A 16,128-nucleotide genomic window follows, 5' to 3' on the forward strand; every position below is an offset into this window, starting at 1 on the left:
TCATGCCGAGGGTGATTTCTTGCGCGAGCTCGTGCTCCGTCACTCCCGTGTGGGATGGACTCCGTACGATGTTTGTCAGTCACCCTGGGGAGTGGCGGAGTAGCATTTCCCGAGCCCCCTTAAAACGGGACTTTGGCCGGGCATGTAATGCGAGGAACTGACAACCACCGGAAACCGGTGTAAACGAGTGCTACCGAGATACGGGACTTGAAGTAAGGGATAGTAAAGTCTCTGAGTGGGCAATAAAGACGCGGAATAATAGGAAACTAGATAACTCGGTTATCCTAGGAGAGGAGCGGTTCGAAGCCTTCCGGATCACCCTTCGTTCCGCAGTAGATATAAACGGATTGATGATGCTGTCGTTGGAAAACACCCTTTATGTTAAGCACCAAAACAGTGCAAAAAAGATAAGCAATTTCGGCAGAGAACCACTCACTTGTGACTGCAAGCGAAGTAATGACGAAGAGATCAACGTAGAGGAACATCTGATCTGAGAAGTTTGTCTGCACCTGTAAAGAAACAATAGAGGCGAAAAGAAAGCGCATAAATACACTGAATACAGTTTCAAACTTGCGTTCACCGTCTGAGGCTTCAGGGATCTGTTTGTGGTCACTTCCATGTTGAGACACGCACGTGAGCGCTACTACACGCGCGGAAATACATCACGCGCCCGCACCACCCTCCCCCTACTCACACCCATGCCTAAACACCCGCCCCCTCCTACACACGCACGGTGTACGTACAGTGAGGAGTACGCATGGTGTACGTTCATACATACATGCATATACATACATACATACATACATACATACATACACATACATGCATACACATGCATACACATACACATATATACATACATGCATACAAGCATACGCATATACACATACATGCATACAAGCATACGCATATACACATACATGCATACACATACATACATACATACATGCATACACATACACATGCATACATACACACATACATGCATACATACATACATACACGCATGCATACACATACATACATACATACATACATACATACATACATACATACATACATACATACATACATACATACATACATACATACATACACGCATACATACATACATACATACATACATGCATAGGCAGAGAGACAGACAGACAGACAGGCAGACAGGCAGGCAGAGGAGGGTGTACACAAGGCGCGGTGATGAAAAGTGAGCGATCAAGAAAAGGTTGAACACCCTGCAACCTGCTAGCCACATTATGCTCTTGGGGAGCTGATGTAGGAGCGGAAGAAGGTTCTTTTAATATTCACAAAGATTAAATTTTGCGTTAAAGGAGCCATGAAGAGAAAACAAAAGTTTGTTTTATTCGAAAGATTAGGTGTTTCATAGTACCCCAAGCGCTTTCCCGGAAGCAAATGATGCTTTATTCACTGAGAAATAAGGCAATTTAAGCCAAAATTTTAAATCTCCCGCTGAAATTGCACATTTGGTGACGTGAGCAACGGCGTCACACGGGCCGGTCCATGAAACACATACTTAGTATGTCGACTCCGTATAGCACCCACACGCGGGAGTCGACCGAGACGGCGGCCATTTTAAAAATACTTGTAAAACCTAGTGCACCCGCAGCCCTAGTCATGGAATCGCCTGATCCGGAGAACAAAACTCTCGCCGAGGAGCTAGGGCTTGCATTTAACAACCTCACACCACTTGAACGCTCAATGTTTCTAAGTGCACGAGCGGCAAGAGTTGTGGGATACGCGGTGGACGGGAAAGCGACCATTCCGCGATAGCCACAACAGACGAACGCCCTGCCGTCGGCACCGCTGCCTCGTCAGCCCCATCGCGACGGACGAATACAGACTGGTACGTATGTGCCGTATTTTTATTACGGTTAATAATAGTTCAACTTCAGTAGCAGTATCGCTTATGCCAGTTGGCCGGTGTCGTGTATGGAAAGCCGTTCGCGCGAGCTCTCTGCTTCGACCAGAAAGATACGAGCGTCAATGCGCGGTGTTTACGGCATTTTTTCCCCCAAGGTCAGAGCGCCTCGAACCCGAAAATTCGTCTGCGCGACGTCGAGATGTCGAGCTCGGCCAGGCGATAGTTTCGTACGCATTGGCGCACACGCTTGCGTGTTCGTTCGGAACTTCAACCGTTTACTCCACCGTTCTTTGTCATAAAAAGAATGTGCAGTATGTTTCACGGGTATTTAGCTCGCTATGCAAACTGTAAGCCCTGCCTAACATGCGTTTGCTTTTCCCGGCCTCCGCCAATCGCAGAGCATTCCCAAGTGACATCATAGGTTCTGTTGCGGAAAATGAGCTGGTGGGTCGCATGGTCATTTCCTTTTTTCCTAATTATGTAGCTTATTTGAGCGAAGTTTGCGTTATAAGTGGTGTCGTTATGGTTCTAACGAGGCAATCTTTCGAATGAACCAAACTTGTGTTCTCTTCATGGCTCCTTTAATCATGCTCTTTTCTTTATTTTTATTAGACATTATCACCTTCAGCGTGATAAAGAAAGGAAGCAGCAGGAGTTAGATGTATGAGAGCCTTCGTAACACACCTAAAGGAAAACACGGCACAAGGAGGACGACTGATGAGAACAAGTACGAAGGGTGCGGCATCTTCAAACAAAACCCTATTTTAAGAAAAAATGAGTTTTATTCCAATGCGTATGCGAACAAAACAATACAACCAAAGTGAATTCAAATCAGATTTTTTCTCTCCATTTATAGTACCCCGAACCCGCATGCTTGAAAAAACAATTGATTTCCTGTGACTGTGCTCACGGTATATTGTTGGTGCTTCTAAAGCAAGCTCTAAGACTACATGGGGATACGATTACAACTTTCGAAGATTGTGAAGGCGAAAGCATAGTTCGGCCTTCTGTTTATCCGCTGTTGAACGTTCTTCTGGAATTTGCGGCCACGTCCGTCGCTACTAGAATGGAACCCTCGACAGCGCGCTCTGGAGCTGGTTCCGCTCGGATACTCTTGGTCAGGAGCATCCTCTTCGCTCCCGTCGGTAGCATGACTTCCAAAGGACACGCCGCAGCGACCTACCCTCCTTTAGCGTTGCTTTTTCCACTTCACAGCACGCGTTGCCCTTTCCCTTCTCTGCGTCCTCCACCGATGCTCCTCCCGCACCCATGTTTCCCTTTCCTTTGCGCAATCCCTTGCTCACGCACCCCGGCTCGCGCAGTTTTAAATTTTGTGGACAATTTTGTGTACCTCACAATGAGTTTGTGCACTTTACAGGTTCTTTGCAGCATAAAAGAACTGAGGTTTTCGCCTGAATACATATCTAGTTACCTAAATATAAAGCGGCTTTATTATCCAGGTACAAAGTTAAACCAAATGGAATTTCCGTCGTAGCCTCTCTGTAACCGAGCTTCTCTGAGAACCTTCTTCAAACACTCAAACTAGTAAAAGAGGGTGACAAAAATGTTCCCCGCACCCGTACAGAGGGCTAATCAGCAAAGCTTTAACGTGCTGCCGCTGTTTACGTGTCTGCTACTCCTCAAAGGAGCCATGAAGACAAAATACAAGTTGGGTTTATTAAAACGACTGCTTAGTCCCGATAGCAATCTTTGAACAAATAACTGAGATATTAAATAAAACGTGTGAAGCAGTCGCGACCCCCTACCCAATTTCCCGCAACTTTCCTATGACGTCAAGGAACCTTGTTTGTGCGACTGGCGGCCGCCTAACTGACCTGTCGCGACATACATAACTGAACGTCTGTAATGGGGCATCTAGTTCCATTTGACCGCATCAATTGAATACTAACGTGCAGTTAACGCACTGAAAATTATATTTTATTGTTGGCCCGTATGACGTCATTCTTGCTCATAACACGTCACTGTGGCGCAAAATTTGAAACTTTTTAAATACTTCTTGCTTTTTTGTTTCGTTTAAAAAAACATCTTTTGGGGCTGTAATGGAGCTGACTGAGATACTGAATCCTAGTTCTTTCAAATTACACGAACTTGTGTTTTCTCTTCATGGCTCGTTTAAATGGTTAATTGAAGTATTTTTGCGACGCACGTTGCGTGTTTGTGCTTTTTTTTTCGTTCTCGTTCCTGCTGTCGTCGTCACTTATTGTAACCTGCCCGATCCTCGGAGGTGCGCATGACGCATGGCTTACTCATTTCGACCTAATACCGGCGGTTGTTGTTTTCCACGTTGAAGCTGCGTCGGCCGCCCCACCCACCCAATGTCACCACGCTCTCTGCCCTTTCTTTTAAGTCCTCCGAACCTGGTTTTTTCACGGATGTATATCCGCTTCCGTCGGATGAGATTTCTTCGTACGCAAGACCACTGAGAAAGGGCCGTGCAAGCGGCCACGAAATAAAACGGACCAAGTGAGCGTGGCGAGAAAAGTATAGGCGCGTCATCTTGAGGCCCAGCGCCTGGTGTCGAAACCTTTGAGTGCGCATGCGCTCCCTTCACAAGACGCTCACTGCGCGTGAATTTTCTCATTTCGTCGGCAGTTCTTCGTTTCTCTCAATTGTAGGAGCCGGCGGCGCCTTACGCGGCACGCCTAGCGAACGACACTATTCGCAGTGGCCGGCCACCGCAGGGCTAGAGCGGCAGGGCGCGCTGGAAACGGCAGGGCTAGAGCAGCGCGCATGCGCGCCTCTGCTCTAGCCCGACCGTGGGCCGGCAGCCTGCGGCATGTGCCCAAGCATGTGCACGTAATCCAAAAGAAATGTCGTTTATGAAATTCTTCTAACCTTCAACCAGATATATATTCGCGGACCGACCGTTCTTGCAATGAATGGTCATGATAGCATAACTACATTGCTAAATAATGCGGCCGGCCATTTTGCTAAACACTTAAAGAGCTGCAATGCCCGTTGGAAACGCAATCTCATCATGGTCTTGAACCCCTCCAGTGACAACTACTGTACAAAGGAATGGCCTGAATGAAGCGATAGCAAATTTACGTTTCCTTGGGGGCGGCACTGTTTTCTTGCATGAAGACCTGTTTTTTCGAATGAAGTTAAGTTTGAAGTTAGCGCTAATCTATTTCCCTTGTGCCCTCGTAGGTGTTGCGGATGTTTTTGGTGGTGAAATAGAAGAGGCTGAATTACAAACAGAGCGCAGAAGGTCGTTAATTTTCATAGTTGGCCAGCGTTTGTTACGCGCAGTTTTAACAAACTCAACCTAACTGATACTTACGTATGTTACAACTAGTAGTGTCAGCAAGATTACTTATTAGTTTTAATTTGGTATAGCTGCTAATATACTAATTAATAATTATTTGTATTTTTTACTGCTTAGTAATTTGTATTTTTTACTTTTTAGTATTATTTCAATACTATAGCATGTAAATATGTGTAAAATAATGCGTCTTTGACTATGGATACAGCCCAGTATATCAGTTACATTACCTTAAAAAAAGACACAGTTGTAGTTCTAGCTTATTTTCAGCTCCCTATTCATTTTTTGTTACTACACATTTTGTATTGCTTTTTTCGAAGCTCCCCAACCTACAGCCCACTAACCCCCGTTTTTTTTCGCCTTTTCAAAAATTCCTGTTACATATGCGATTTGCTTCAAAAATGGTATTATTTCCGTCTCGATATGCAGATGGATAAGCAAGTAGCATTGTCGAAATGCGCGGCATCAAATGCAACGGCCGTGATTACATTTACAGGAAAAGTACTCGTCGTGAATGTTATTCACCAACGAGCGTATGAATAAACAGCGTTGGTAAACATTTCGCGACCGCCCTTCGCCTTGGCTTCTGCGTTTTCGGTCACGTTCTTTTGAGAAAACCTGAAGGTGAGCGTGCAAGTTTGGATGGCGCTTACATTATACAGCAGGATGACGGAGAGGAATTGAATCACGCTGTACAGGGAGATGAACTGAAACATCGAGAATGAGGTGGCCAAAGCACATCTGCCTTCCCTGAAACAAAATGAAAACGCCACTGTTACTACTCTGTCGTTTTCATGCTGATGAAAGCTCCCAGAGTTGAGTCAACGCCGACAGCTCTGTTTTCAAAACTCCCGTAAAAGGTTGCGCTAAGAAATGAAGCGTAAAAGTGAAGCAGGAGATATATTTTATTCCGTACGTGAAACTGCCCAAACACAAACAAGCAACCAGCATGAATATAGTCAGAAGCATGGTGTGGAATTTAAATAAGAGGAGAACCATCAGCTCGAAGGGAAGAGGTCGAGAACCTGGTGTTGCAGCAACGCGAAGGAACCTTTTGGTAGTCATGATCTAGGCTCGCCAGTTGAATTTGCATATAAAGTCGCGGAATAAGTGCAAAATGAGGGCAAAAAATGTCAAAGTAGCAAAAACCAAAAATGGTTGTCGTGTGCTCGCAACGAGCCCACGAGCACACGAGCACACGAGCTTGAAATCTGGTTCAAATTTTTAGGATACCTTTTTACCGCGAGGGGTTATTTTCGGTGTCGTGGGGTTAGGAGATAAAAAAGCCCGAGAAAAAAGTCACACGCAAAAGTGGTTCAATATAAATGACGTCGAGAAAAATTCGTCTGTGCCTCTGCAAAAGGTTTAACGAATGCTCAAATGACCCCATTTCGTCCGCAGTCTTAGCCTAAGGTAGGAAAGTTATTTATTGACAAATGCCTCTTATTTCTTTCTCTCTTTCTCTCTCTGCAAATGGTGGGGCCTACAGAATAAAATATGAAAGTTATCATTTAGCCAATAAGTGTTCAGCAATACATCCATAGCGACAAGCAATTTCGTTATAATGTTCTACGCGGTGACACTTCCAGTCTGCGACGATTGACAGCACCGATCGTATGCTGAGGCAATGTGGCATATAAAGCTCAAGTGTTAACGCCTTCCATTACTGCCAACTCTGTGCTACGGCACTCTGGTTCCACCTCGCCTGATTGGACCTTCCAGGATAGCCGATTGCGTGGCCCATTCCTATTTTTGCTGCCGCCGTAGGTGTGTAACTGATAAAACGCCGATATTTCATTTAAAAAACTAACGCACAGAGTAGCACTCATGAAAACAGCGTCAGAGAAACTGAAAAGAAAACTATAATTAACAAAGCTGTTCTCGTGATAACACTTCGCGTTTAGTTTTATTCTATCAATAGAGACATCGCGTGGTGGAGGCATCGCGAAGGCATCACATTCCTACGCGCTGACAGTATTTTATCAATCACTTTGCTGGAGTCTGGCGTTCATACTCCACAAATATTTCTGTTTTATGCAATATCTACTGTGTGTTAATTCAAAACTGATGCCGGATGAATAAATTAGGGTTCTCGCAACGCGCGTCTACAACAAACATGGTACGAGGAAAGTAAAGTTCAGCGCAGTGGCACTTGCCTTATAACAGTCGGAACACAAGCGACGCTGGGCAGCTTGGAGGTGAAGGGCGCTGCCACTGAAGACTCGGCTTCCGACAATGATATTCCGACGTCAGCCGCTTTCAGAGCCTGCCAGTATGAGGAAATTTGTTCATTGGAATGGTAACATCATGAACACACTAACAACTGAACATGAACCCATGCAGCACCTGAGTCTCTCTGGCAACTTAGCGGTGGGTGAACATGTGGGTTAAAAAATGTGTTTTAACGATTGGAAAGTGAGGTAGGATGCACTTTTTCCTGGTTTCTAAACGAATGGTTCTTCCTAGGGAATGAACGTTTCCGTCATGAAGTACGAAGACGAAATGAAACATGTAGGTCTAAATATTTTCCAGCAGATTGGGCATTGTTGAGTTGATAGTTTTAATCCCAAATCGGGGCTTAAGGAAGCGAAGCTGCTTCGTTACTATGAGGCAGCCGTAGGTATGGCCTAAAGAAGGATTTTGATAAGCAGACAACAGTAGACACGAGCGAAAATTACCTAAGCCCGGTATTCACGAATATGTTATAGAATATTACAAGAAACAGACAAAAATACACATATTTTGAAGGAAGGCTCCAGTCAGTCCTTAATAAATTTGAGGTCGTTCTAAGTTGCAGCGTAAAAGATATACTGGCCGTACTTTGAGTTGGCATTACAATATGTCTAACTTTCATCTACGTCCAAATTTCTTTCGAGCCAGTGTAGCAGGGATCGTTGCATAAAAGCGTACGCTGCCTCACTGCAGTTTCTCACCGATTTGAGGCAGTACTTCCCTGCGTAAGACAGCTGAACACGGAGCCTTTTTAGCTTTACAATTTTGAAAACGAGCCGTTCACAGCGAGAATAGGAAATAGCGCAAAAACCTAGAACGGTGAACCACTCACACCGCAGTCATTTGCCCCATCACCACACATTGCCACCGCATACCTGAAAAAAAAAAAGCAGGAATATTATTATATTACACTTAATAGAGGAAATTTAAGCGGACCTTCGAACTAGCTTGGTTTGCGCACGCACACATTCAAACCATGATTATGCGCAAAGTAATTTGATTACGGACGCTCAGCGGCTGGAAAGCGCGGCTGAAAAAAGGCGGACAGTTCTGAGAGGTTCGAGAAATCGTGGGCGATATAAAATGGCGGAATGAATTATTATTTAAAGGGTATTTGAAAAGGTCTCCTCTTTAATATATGAGGAAATCTAAATGGGGCCTACTACTGACGACTCTGCGGAAAGCAATGTGGCTTGCTCCCACAACTTCCATCGCATATTCTCAGAACGTATTGTCTGCTGGGATGTGCACTACGAATAGTCTACGTCTTGCTCTACAGTGCTTGTTGCACACGCAGCACTGAAGAAAGGAATTCTCCACAGGCGGAAATCACCGATCAAAACGAGGAGGGCGACGAGGCAGCCACTGCGACGTGCTGCACGTGCAATACCGGTGCCTCTCCAACGTTAAGGCACCTACTGTGGGACTGCCCCGGCCTTTCACAGCTGAGGAACAGGCACAAGGGCGCCGGCGTTACCTCATTGGAGGAATGGACAACCCCGCCCCCTCACGTGGACACCGCGAGCAAGATCTTTTCCTTGTGGGAGTTCGTGCGAGCGGCAGACCTGACCGGACGACTCTGACGGCCACCCCACTCCCTTTCCCTTCTTCCCTCTTCCCCAACTAGGCTACCAAGCCCCCCGTATCGTTAATAAAGTTGCATTCGTTCAATACAATCGCGTTTTTTAGGTGGCCAGTAAACGCCTTATGCCGAAAGTGTGTGAGTATTGCTGGGCTGTCTTCGACCAGAAACTTGACTTAAATTTGAATATTTAGCAAACACAAAGCAACCGTCGAAAACGACTTTTGTCACTGACCACTTACTTCACTGCGTTTACGACAGCACAATGTGACTCACCCGATGCTTTGCAAATCTTCCACTAGCTCCACTTTCTGCTGCGGTGTCATTCTAGCGAAGACAGCTCCGTTGACAAGGAGCTGCGGAGTGGTAAGAAGAACACGCGTGCAAGTTTTGTTTTGATCGTAATACAATTTTTTTGAAATATTGCCGTGAACCATGCTTTATGACTGCTTATTTTTGTTTTTTAACGAGCACCTGGCCACGTCCGGATATCTGATCTTGCGTTCTAAGGTCAGCGCGTGTTTTAATACTTTGTTTGCTACACCAGCGGCCCATTCCGATGGGAAAGGGTGTTGTTTTGCGGTCAATGTCTTAAACTGGTCTTGTCTAATAGAAATCATTCTCGATCTAAATTGATGTTTATAGTAACTAGAGGGTTGTAGATAAACTCGTGGAAAGGAAAAGTCGTGGCATTAGTTTCGCCGGCGTTCGCCTGCGCACATTACTCCGCTGACAGCTTCGTCAAAACTGCGTGTATTTCAAGTTCATTGGGGAGCACACGTTCGCTCCAATAAAGTTCATTTGTTCAAGCACCTTGCGTTGTCTTTGGCTGTGTGGCCATATGCAAAACTCAAAAAAGGGTATTTTCAAACTGGGAGCATGTTGCGAGTTCCGGAAACTGAACGTGAGGCACGTCTGCTGACTAAACCAGCTGTTGAAAATAAATTACGGGACGTCGCAAACATCGTGCGAAATTTCGGCTACAGGACTGCTGATGCAAATGACCCCCTAATCAACCCTCGCACATTTTTTACCAGCTGTCCTCTTTGGCGTACTCTATAAAAGCAGTTTCAAAAGAGTGGGTAACGCTGTGACAATATATTAGGTGTTTTTAGTTATCTCTGTGCTTAGCACAACTGCACCACTACACGGCAGATGTTCAAAAAAAAAAAAACGTCAGGGCTGAAAATGGCAAATGACAACGTGAAGCTCGTCCAACATAAGCGATAGAAAATCACGCATAATACAAAATAAAAATATTCCGCGAAACTACGAATACGTTTTACGCCCCTGTGCATAATGAGAAACGTAGGCGAATACATCCAGCAGTGAAAATACTTCTGATCAGAGTGAGGTATGTTTAAATGAACAAACTCACATGTTAGTACGAAATGGTATTTGACGGACAAGACAGGGCAAACCATTTGACTAATAGAATAAACACCGAGAGGCCGCGGACCGGTCCGAAGTAGACGAAGGTATGAAACTCGTCGACGGATGTCGTTATAAAATTATAGGGCAAATGGTTCATTCAGGGGGGTGGATGGGAGCGCTTGGAAATCTATGGGAGGTGCCGTGGTCCTGCACTGCACATGAGTGGGTGATGGTGATGACAATATTACGATGACAACAGCACTGAATATACCTACATACAGGGTCGGGGAAGTTACGTTAAGCCTGTATAAAAACATTTGCCGTATAATGTTAGAGTTGCAGCTGGCTACAAAATATTAACGAATTCCCAGATAAGCGCGCTGAATCGCAGTATAGGCACGCTCCTTCCTTTTTTTTATTAATTGTGAACACTTGTCATATTGTTTCCACAGCCCGACTTCGGCTCTGTTCACGTTCATAGGGAACAAATACAGCGCAATCACAAGGGATAACTGAAAAGAAACCAAAGAGCCAGGAATTACCTTTTCGTACACGTCCGGGAAGTGCAAACGGAGCACAGCAAACGACTGCCCGTCGACTGCAAACCGGATGTCCGATTCCCCGCATACGTAGCTGTAGTTTCTCTGAAAAATACGTCGGCCAATGTAAGCGAACTAGAAACGGGCATTTTCCGATGAGTTGTCAAAGAATCCGATGGGTGGGCCGTTGGTGCAATTGGATGCAAAGAGCAGTAAATAGGAAGGGCCACCGCTTTTACGAGCGTGCGTCTTTTGACAACGTGGCCGCTCTCTGTCCTGCCCGGTAGAGGGCGCCTGCAATGGTGCGCCGAGTAACATAGTGCCCGCGAAGAGCGTAGTCAATGGGTTTTGACAAAGTTCTGTGTAGATGAGTAAATACGTGGGTATTCTTCCTGATTTATATGTGAAAACCATCGTTTTTCTACACATCCTGTTATTCCCTCATTTATTCTAATATAAAATATTTCAACAATGAAAATTTGTTTCTGATGTCTCGTAGATGTATCATTCTCGCGGCTATTATGTTGTGAAGTCATTTAGCGCCATTTATAAACTCCTCATAGCCATAGCTTTAAAAACAACACTCTTGAAATGTGCTTAAAACCCGTGAGAGATGACAATCATTCACTTACCCTGAATGGTCTTGTGAAACCATTGCCCTCGGAGAACACTTCGCTGAAGTCGACTGTAGCCGATGACGACATTTTGTCCACGCTGGCTGACAGAACTGTTACTCGGGCTAAGCTGGAAACCATGTTGCAATCTCTGGCAACACTCAGAGCTGTAAGCAGGTGGTCTCCTGCAACAAAGGTTTGTTATTAATTCAAAGCCCTGGTTTATTATTCTGCAAATAAAATTCTGTATCCTCAAACAGCTTTGCGGATGTTCAAGCGAACCTTGTGCTGACTGACATTCCCGTCGGTGCTGACGCAGGCCGAAACGCCTTGCGCGAAAGCCAAATTTATTCACACGCTCTAACAACGATCACGATGATGATGACGATAGCCTTGACGATTCCGGTACGTACCTACTCGGGGGCTTGCCAGGGATAAAGTGTTGACTGTGCCCCTGTAACAGCATTTAGATATATTTTGGAGCTCACCATTCGCAGCTGGCGCAGGCGAGCGCGCACAAGGCGTCTCACCATTGCGCCAGCCAATTAACGTCGTCGGTCTCATCACGCCATATTGCCGATGCGGTCGCTCGCTTTTGTCGGGCAGTTCACATTCTGGCGCGGCATAGGAAGACCGCGCAGCATAGGAAGACTCCGCGGAAGAGCGGCCAGCCAATGAAGAACATAGAGGTTCCCCATAATTGCAGAAAAAGTGTCTATAATAACGTGTACCAAAAATTTGAGTTCGGGTATAGCTAAGCGAAATGAGAGGGTTTCGTTTGACAGGATCGATGGGTTTTTTTCGTGGATGTACGTTTTCATTTAGGCGTGTTTGTGTTTTGCGGTCATTGCGTTGTATTCTGGTCATTCTCATTTTCCCTGAGGTCCAGCTTCGCGTGTACACCAATTTCCGGAAAGAAGGAATTCGTTAATTTTTTGTTGTCAGACATCGTTCGAGGTCTTACTTGCTCCGGAGGACGTAATCATATTGGCGCGGCCACAAATGAAAATTTGTTAGAAATTTTATCAAAAATACGTGAGAGATCAGCAGGTATATGCCGTATGCGAGGTATGATGCACAGCCCGTGCTGCCATAATCGTACGAAGGCGTTGGCTTGCACATAGGCAGTGGTGATGCTACAAATAATACAGCCTTCTTAAAAAAAAAAGGTGTGGCGGCTATGAGTTTTTAAAGTGGGCATTAAATATAATCTGAATAATTCGAATGTAGATGACTGGTCGAAAAGTTAAGGATATCCTATCTGCATAAATTTGTCATCTGCCATCTTTTATGAAATATAGCCCAATAAAATACCGCAGTTATCCGAAAATTACGCCGACATAAATTTGTGAGTACAATAGCACGCTCCTATTCTTTCTGACGTGCTTTTTTATGACGGCGACAAGTTGGTGAACGGGGGATCTAAGGCTCCAAGTCTGACAGTGGTTTCATATGGCCGTTATATTTGGCGGGAGTAGGGTTGAATGATTTAATACGAAGAAAGTACTAAGTGGGCCATTGAAAGATCAAGCCGTCGTAACAGAAACGCGGCTCGAAAATTCCGGCTCCCCATTCCCACTGGTGAGAGGCGTCACTTAGCGTGTGCTGTTACGAATCGGCCAGCGCCGCCGTATTTTCCCGCATCACTCCTCGGCTGGGCGGCGAAGCAACCGCGGGCGCCTTTCTGCCTTCAGGCGCCAGCATGGCGGTGAGTCATACATTCACGCCTCGACATGCCCGGCTCAGACGCTTGGCTATCGGCGCGATCAACATTCGATAGCGCGCCGACTGAACAAGCCCAGGCATGTTTCAAGGACGTGCGCCCCACAGCCGTCAGGCGCCAGCATGTCGGTGAGTCATACATTCACGCCTCGACTTGCCCAGCTCAGACGCTTCGCTATCGGCGCGATCACCATTCGATAGCGCGCCGACTGAACAAGCCAAGGCATGTTTCAAGGACACAGAGGCCCTGTCGGTCGCAGCGGAATCCTCCTCTCTCCCCTCTCTCGAACTCAACGTGCGCCGAGGCTACCGACGACTGACGAACTGTGGAAAGAGCGTTGTGTGTGTCTGTGACGTTCGTGGCGTGTTGCTACTTGTTGGCGTTTTGACCGTTGCGGCTTTTGGGTATAAATAGAAGCCGCCCAAGCGCTGTAATTCATTCCTGTTTCAGCAGCGAATCCATGCTGTCGCTCTGCTCGAGTCCTGTATTGTAACCTCGGCCGTCGGGGCATTGTTCTTTGGCTTCGGCTCACATCTCGCTATGAAGTCAACAGCTACGTTAGCCTACGGCTTTTGAACTTCTTCACGGCTGCAACAGCGGCTGGCCGCTCGCATCATACACGCTACCACTCGTATGTCGGAGGCCACGGAGTTCGGATCGGGTGCCCCCGCCCGGTCGCAACAACGGGTGTCAGCGCTGGGATGACATGGTTGCAACAGTGCACAATGGGAGAATGCACGTCGAAACCTTCATAAATAAAACACAAAGATAACGGGTGTGCTGCCTGGCTACCCTTGGGTGCGCAGAGCTTCGTGTGAAGTGTAAAAAGTGGCGGTGACTGGGTAGCTGGTCGGGAATACGGCTCCTTCCGCTCCCCTCGCGCAGCGGCAGAGCAGTCCCCAGAGAGCCAAGGCTCCCTCTCTGCGAGACGGATTCCCTGGTGCGTTCAATGAGAGATTATTGATCTGTTCGTACAACTCATAAGAAGAGCATAGTTGTCCGTAATGTTTGCGTGATTCTCTGGTTCTTTATTGATTAATTGAGCTTTTGCTATTCATTATTGACTCGTTTATTTACTACGTTACTTATTCAATGAGTGAGTTTATTGCCCACAACAAGTTTTAGCACATCTAAATAACAGTAGTACTCAAACCGCTAGAGTTCCTTTTTAATGGCAAAGACTGTGTGTCAGTGTCTAATACGTATGCAGCGATCGATAACTTCTAGGTGGTGCCATTTTTCCATTGTCTTTCCATGTCTCCACACATTCGTTGAAAGCTGTAATTGTTAAATTGTATTTACAGCTCCACCGATCCTTACGCCATAATTTCGCTTCATAGCAAACGAACAAAGCGGAATGCTGGAGCATTCGGGTATTGTTATGCTATACCAAAAAAAACATGAAAACTATCTGTCCGCAACGCCTTCTGTGGGGTATAACCTGCTCATTTTCCGCCAACGGCGATGTTTATTAGCTTCGCGCACATTAACTACATGGGTATAAAGGATGCGTGCAAATAATAAATGCTTGGCCTCTGGCTCCATTGCTTTTAAAGAGCTGAAGAATAGTAACTGCGTATTTCAACATGGAGTGGCAACACTTTCTCCAAGTTATTTTATTTGCATGCTTCCGAAAGACTACGTTGTGGAGCGGGCAAACTCTGACGAAAGTTTACGGAATCACCTTCATGTTTCAGTGTGGGGCTGAGGGAGCGCCGTTTGCACTCCTGCAAAATCATATTCAAACTTGTGCGCTTCTAAGAACATGAAAAACTTAAAAGCTACTCTCCAGAGAACAGCTAACGTTTACCGTATCAGGAGCCTAATTATTTCGGGAGATGTAATTGACTACTGTGCATGTGCAGAATTATCAAGGATACAAAGTTGCACAAATGCGTGGATAACCACGCAAAGAAGTATTTGGCGCAAATATGTTAGTCGCTCTATGCATGCATGTAATATTAGAGAAATAGAAGAATTGTGCACAGTTGCTCTATATTTAGTGCCAGGCAACCTTTTAACGCGTAATTCTGGAGCTCTTTCTTATGGAAGGTAATCTCTACCGTTTCATTTGCTTTTATCCGCACGTATTAAGATGTAAGTTGAAAAGAGCATAAGTGCTTACTCTGTTGATGGGTTCGAAGGAGCTGTGTTTTGGTTGTTGTGCAGCAACCTGTACCGCATTTATTCTTTCCCCTTTTTCAAATGGGTCATGCAGACAAAATACAAGTTCGTTTTATTCGTAATATTTGGTGTTTCATTGGGCCCCTGGCGCTTGTCCGGCAGAAATGAAACAATTCAAGCCAGAATTTGAATTTCCCCGCTAAATCATGTTTCGGGGAGGTGAGCGATGACATATCAAGGGAAAATGCTAAAGGTTGTTGCGGGCGGTGCGACGTCTGTTTTTTTTTTTTTCGTGTTCTTTCCCAGATGGCGCCACAATACCGCTAAGAGGCCGCAGTTCCCACTTGCTTTGTATAAGACCGGACTGTACAGGTGCCGTCATAAGTAATTGGAGCATGGGAGCTGTGGCCGAACCGTATCGGAGCGCCGTGTAGCTGCACCGGCGGTAAATGAAAGGACGAGAACACGCATGCGCGCCTGCCGACGGCGATAGCCCATCTATACCTCTCAAACCACTTTTTTTAACCTGGCTTCAAACATTATTCGCAGCATACTGGTCTCGGTGACGGCGCTGATAGCAGAAACGCATCTGGCAGCGTCTCTGGCACACGTTCAGCAAATCCGAGCTACCGGAGAAGCGGCCCGCGCTATCACGGGAATCTGCAGTGAGTTTTTCTTTCAAATAATTTTACGTGCGTACGTTATTAGCGCCATCGCTGAGACCAGTATGCTGCGAAAAATCCTTGAAGCCAGGTTAAAAAAGTGGTTTGAGAAA

The 16,128-nt window shown here is 45.8% G+C and overlaps 1 protein-coding gene across 1 annotated transcript in view; it reads right to left on the reverse strand.

Annotated features, from left to right (window-relative positions):
* LOC144165256 (polyamine-transporting ATPase 13A3-like) overlaps nucleotides 1-16,128 on the reverse strand; it is a 168,988-nt gene that overhangs the window by 16,621 nt on the left and 136,239 nt on the right. Inside the window, exons 20-26 of the mRNA XM_077695384.1 lie at nucleotides 11,525-11,691; nucleotides 10,896-10,997; nucleotides 9,256-9,335; nucleotides 8,230-8,272; nucleotides 7,322-7,431; nucleotides 5,819-5,915; nucleotides 437-509 (exon numbers count right to left, since the gene is read on the reverse strand). Coding sequence (XP_077551510.1) covers nucleotides 437-509; nucleotides 5,819-5,915; nucleotides 7,322-7,431; nucleotides 8,230-8,272; nucleotides 9,256-9,335; nucleotides 10,896-10,997; nucleotides 11,525-11,691 — 672 coding nt within the window. The remainder of the gene's footprint in view (nucleotides 1-436; nucleotides 510-5,818; nucleotides 5,916-7,321; nucleotides 7,432-8,229; nucleotides 8,273-9,255; nucleotides 9,336-10,895; nucleotides 10,998-11,524; nucleotides 11,692-16,128) is intronic.

The sequence above is a fragment of the Haemaphysalis longicornis genome, unplaced genomic scaffold, assembly GCF_048455015.1.
Source record: "Haemaphysalis longicornis isolate Haplotype H1 unplaced genomic scaffold, Haemaphysalis longicornis Haplotype H1 scaffold_14, whole genome shotgun sequence".
Lineage (NCBI taxonomy): Eukaryota > Metazoa > Arthropoda > Arachnida > Ixodida > Ixodidae > Haemaphysalis > Haemaphysalis longicornis.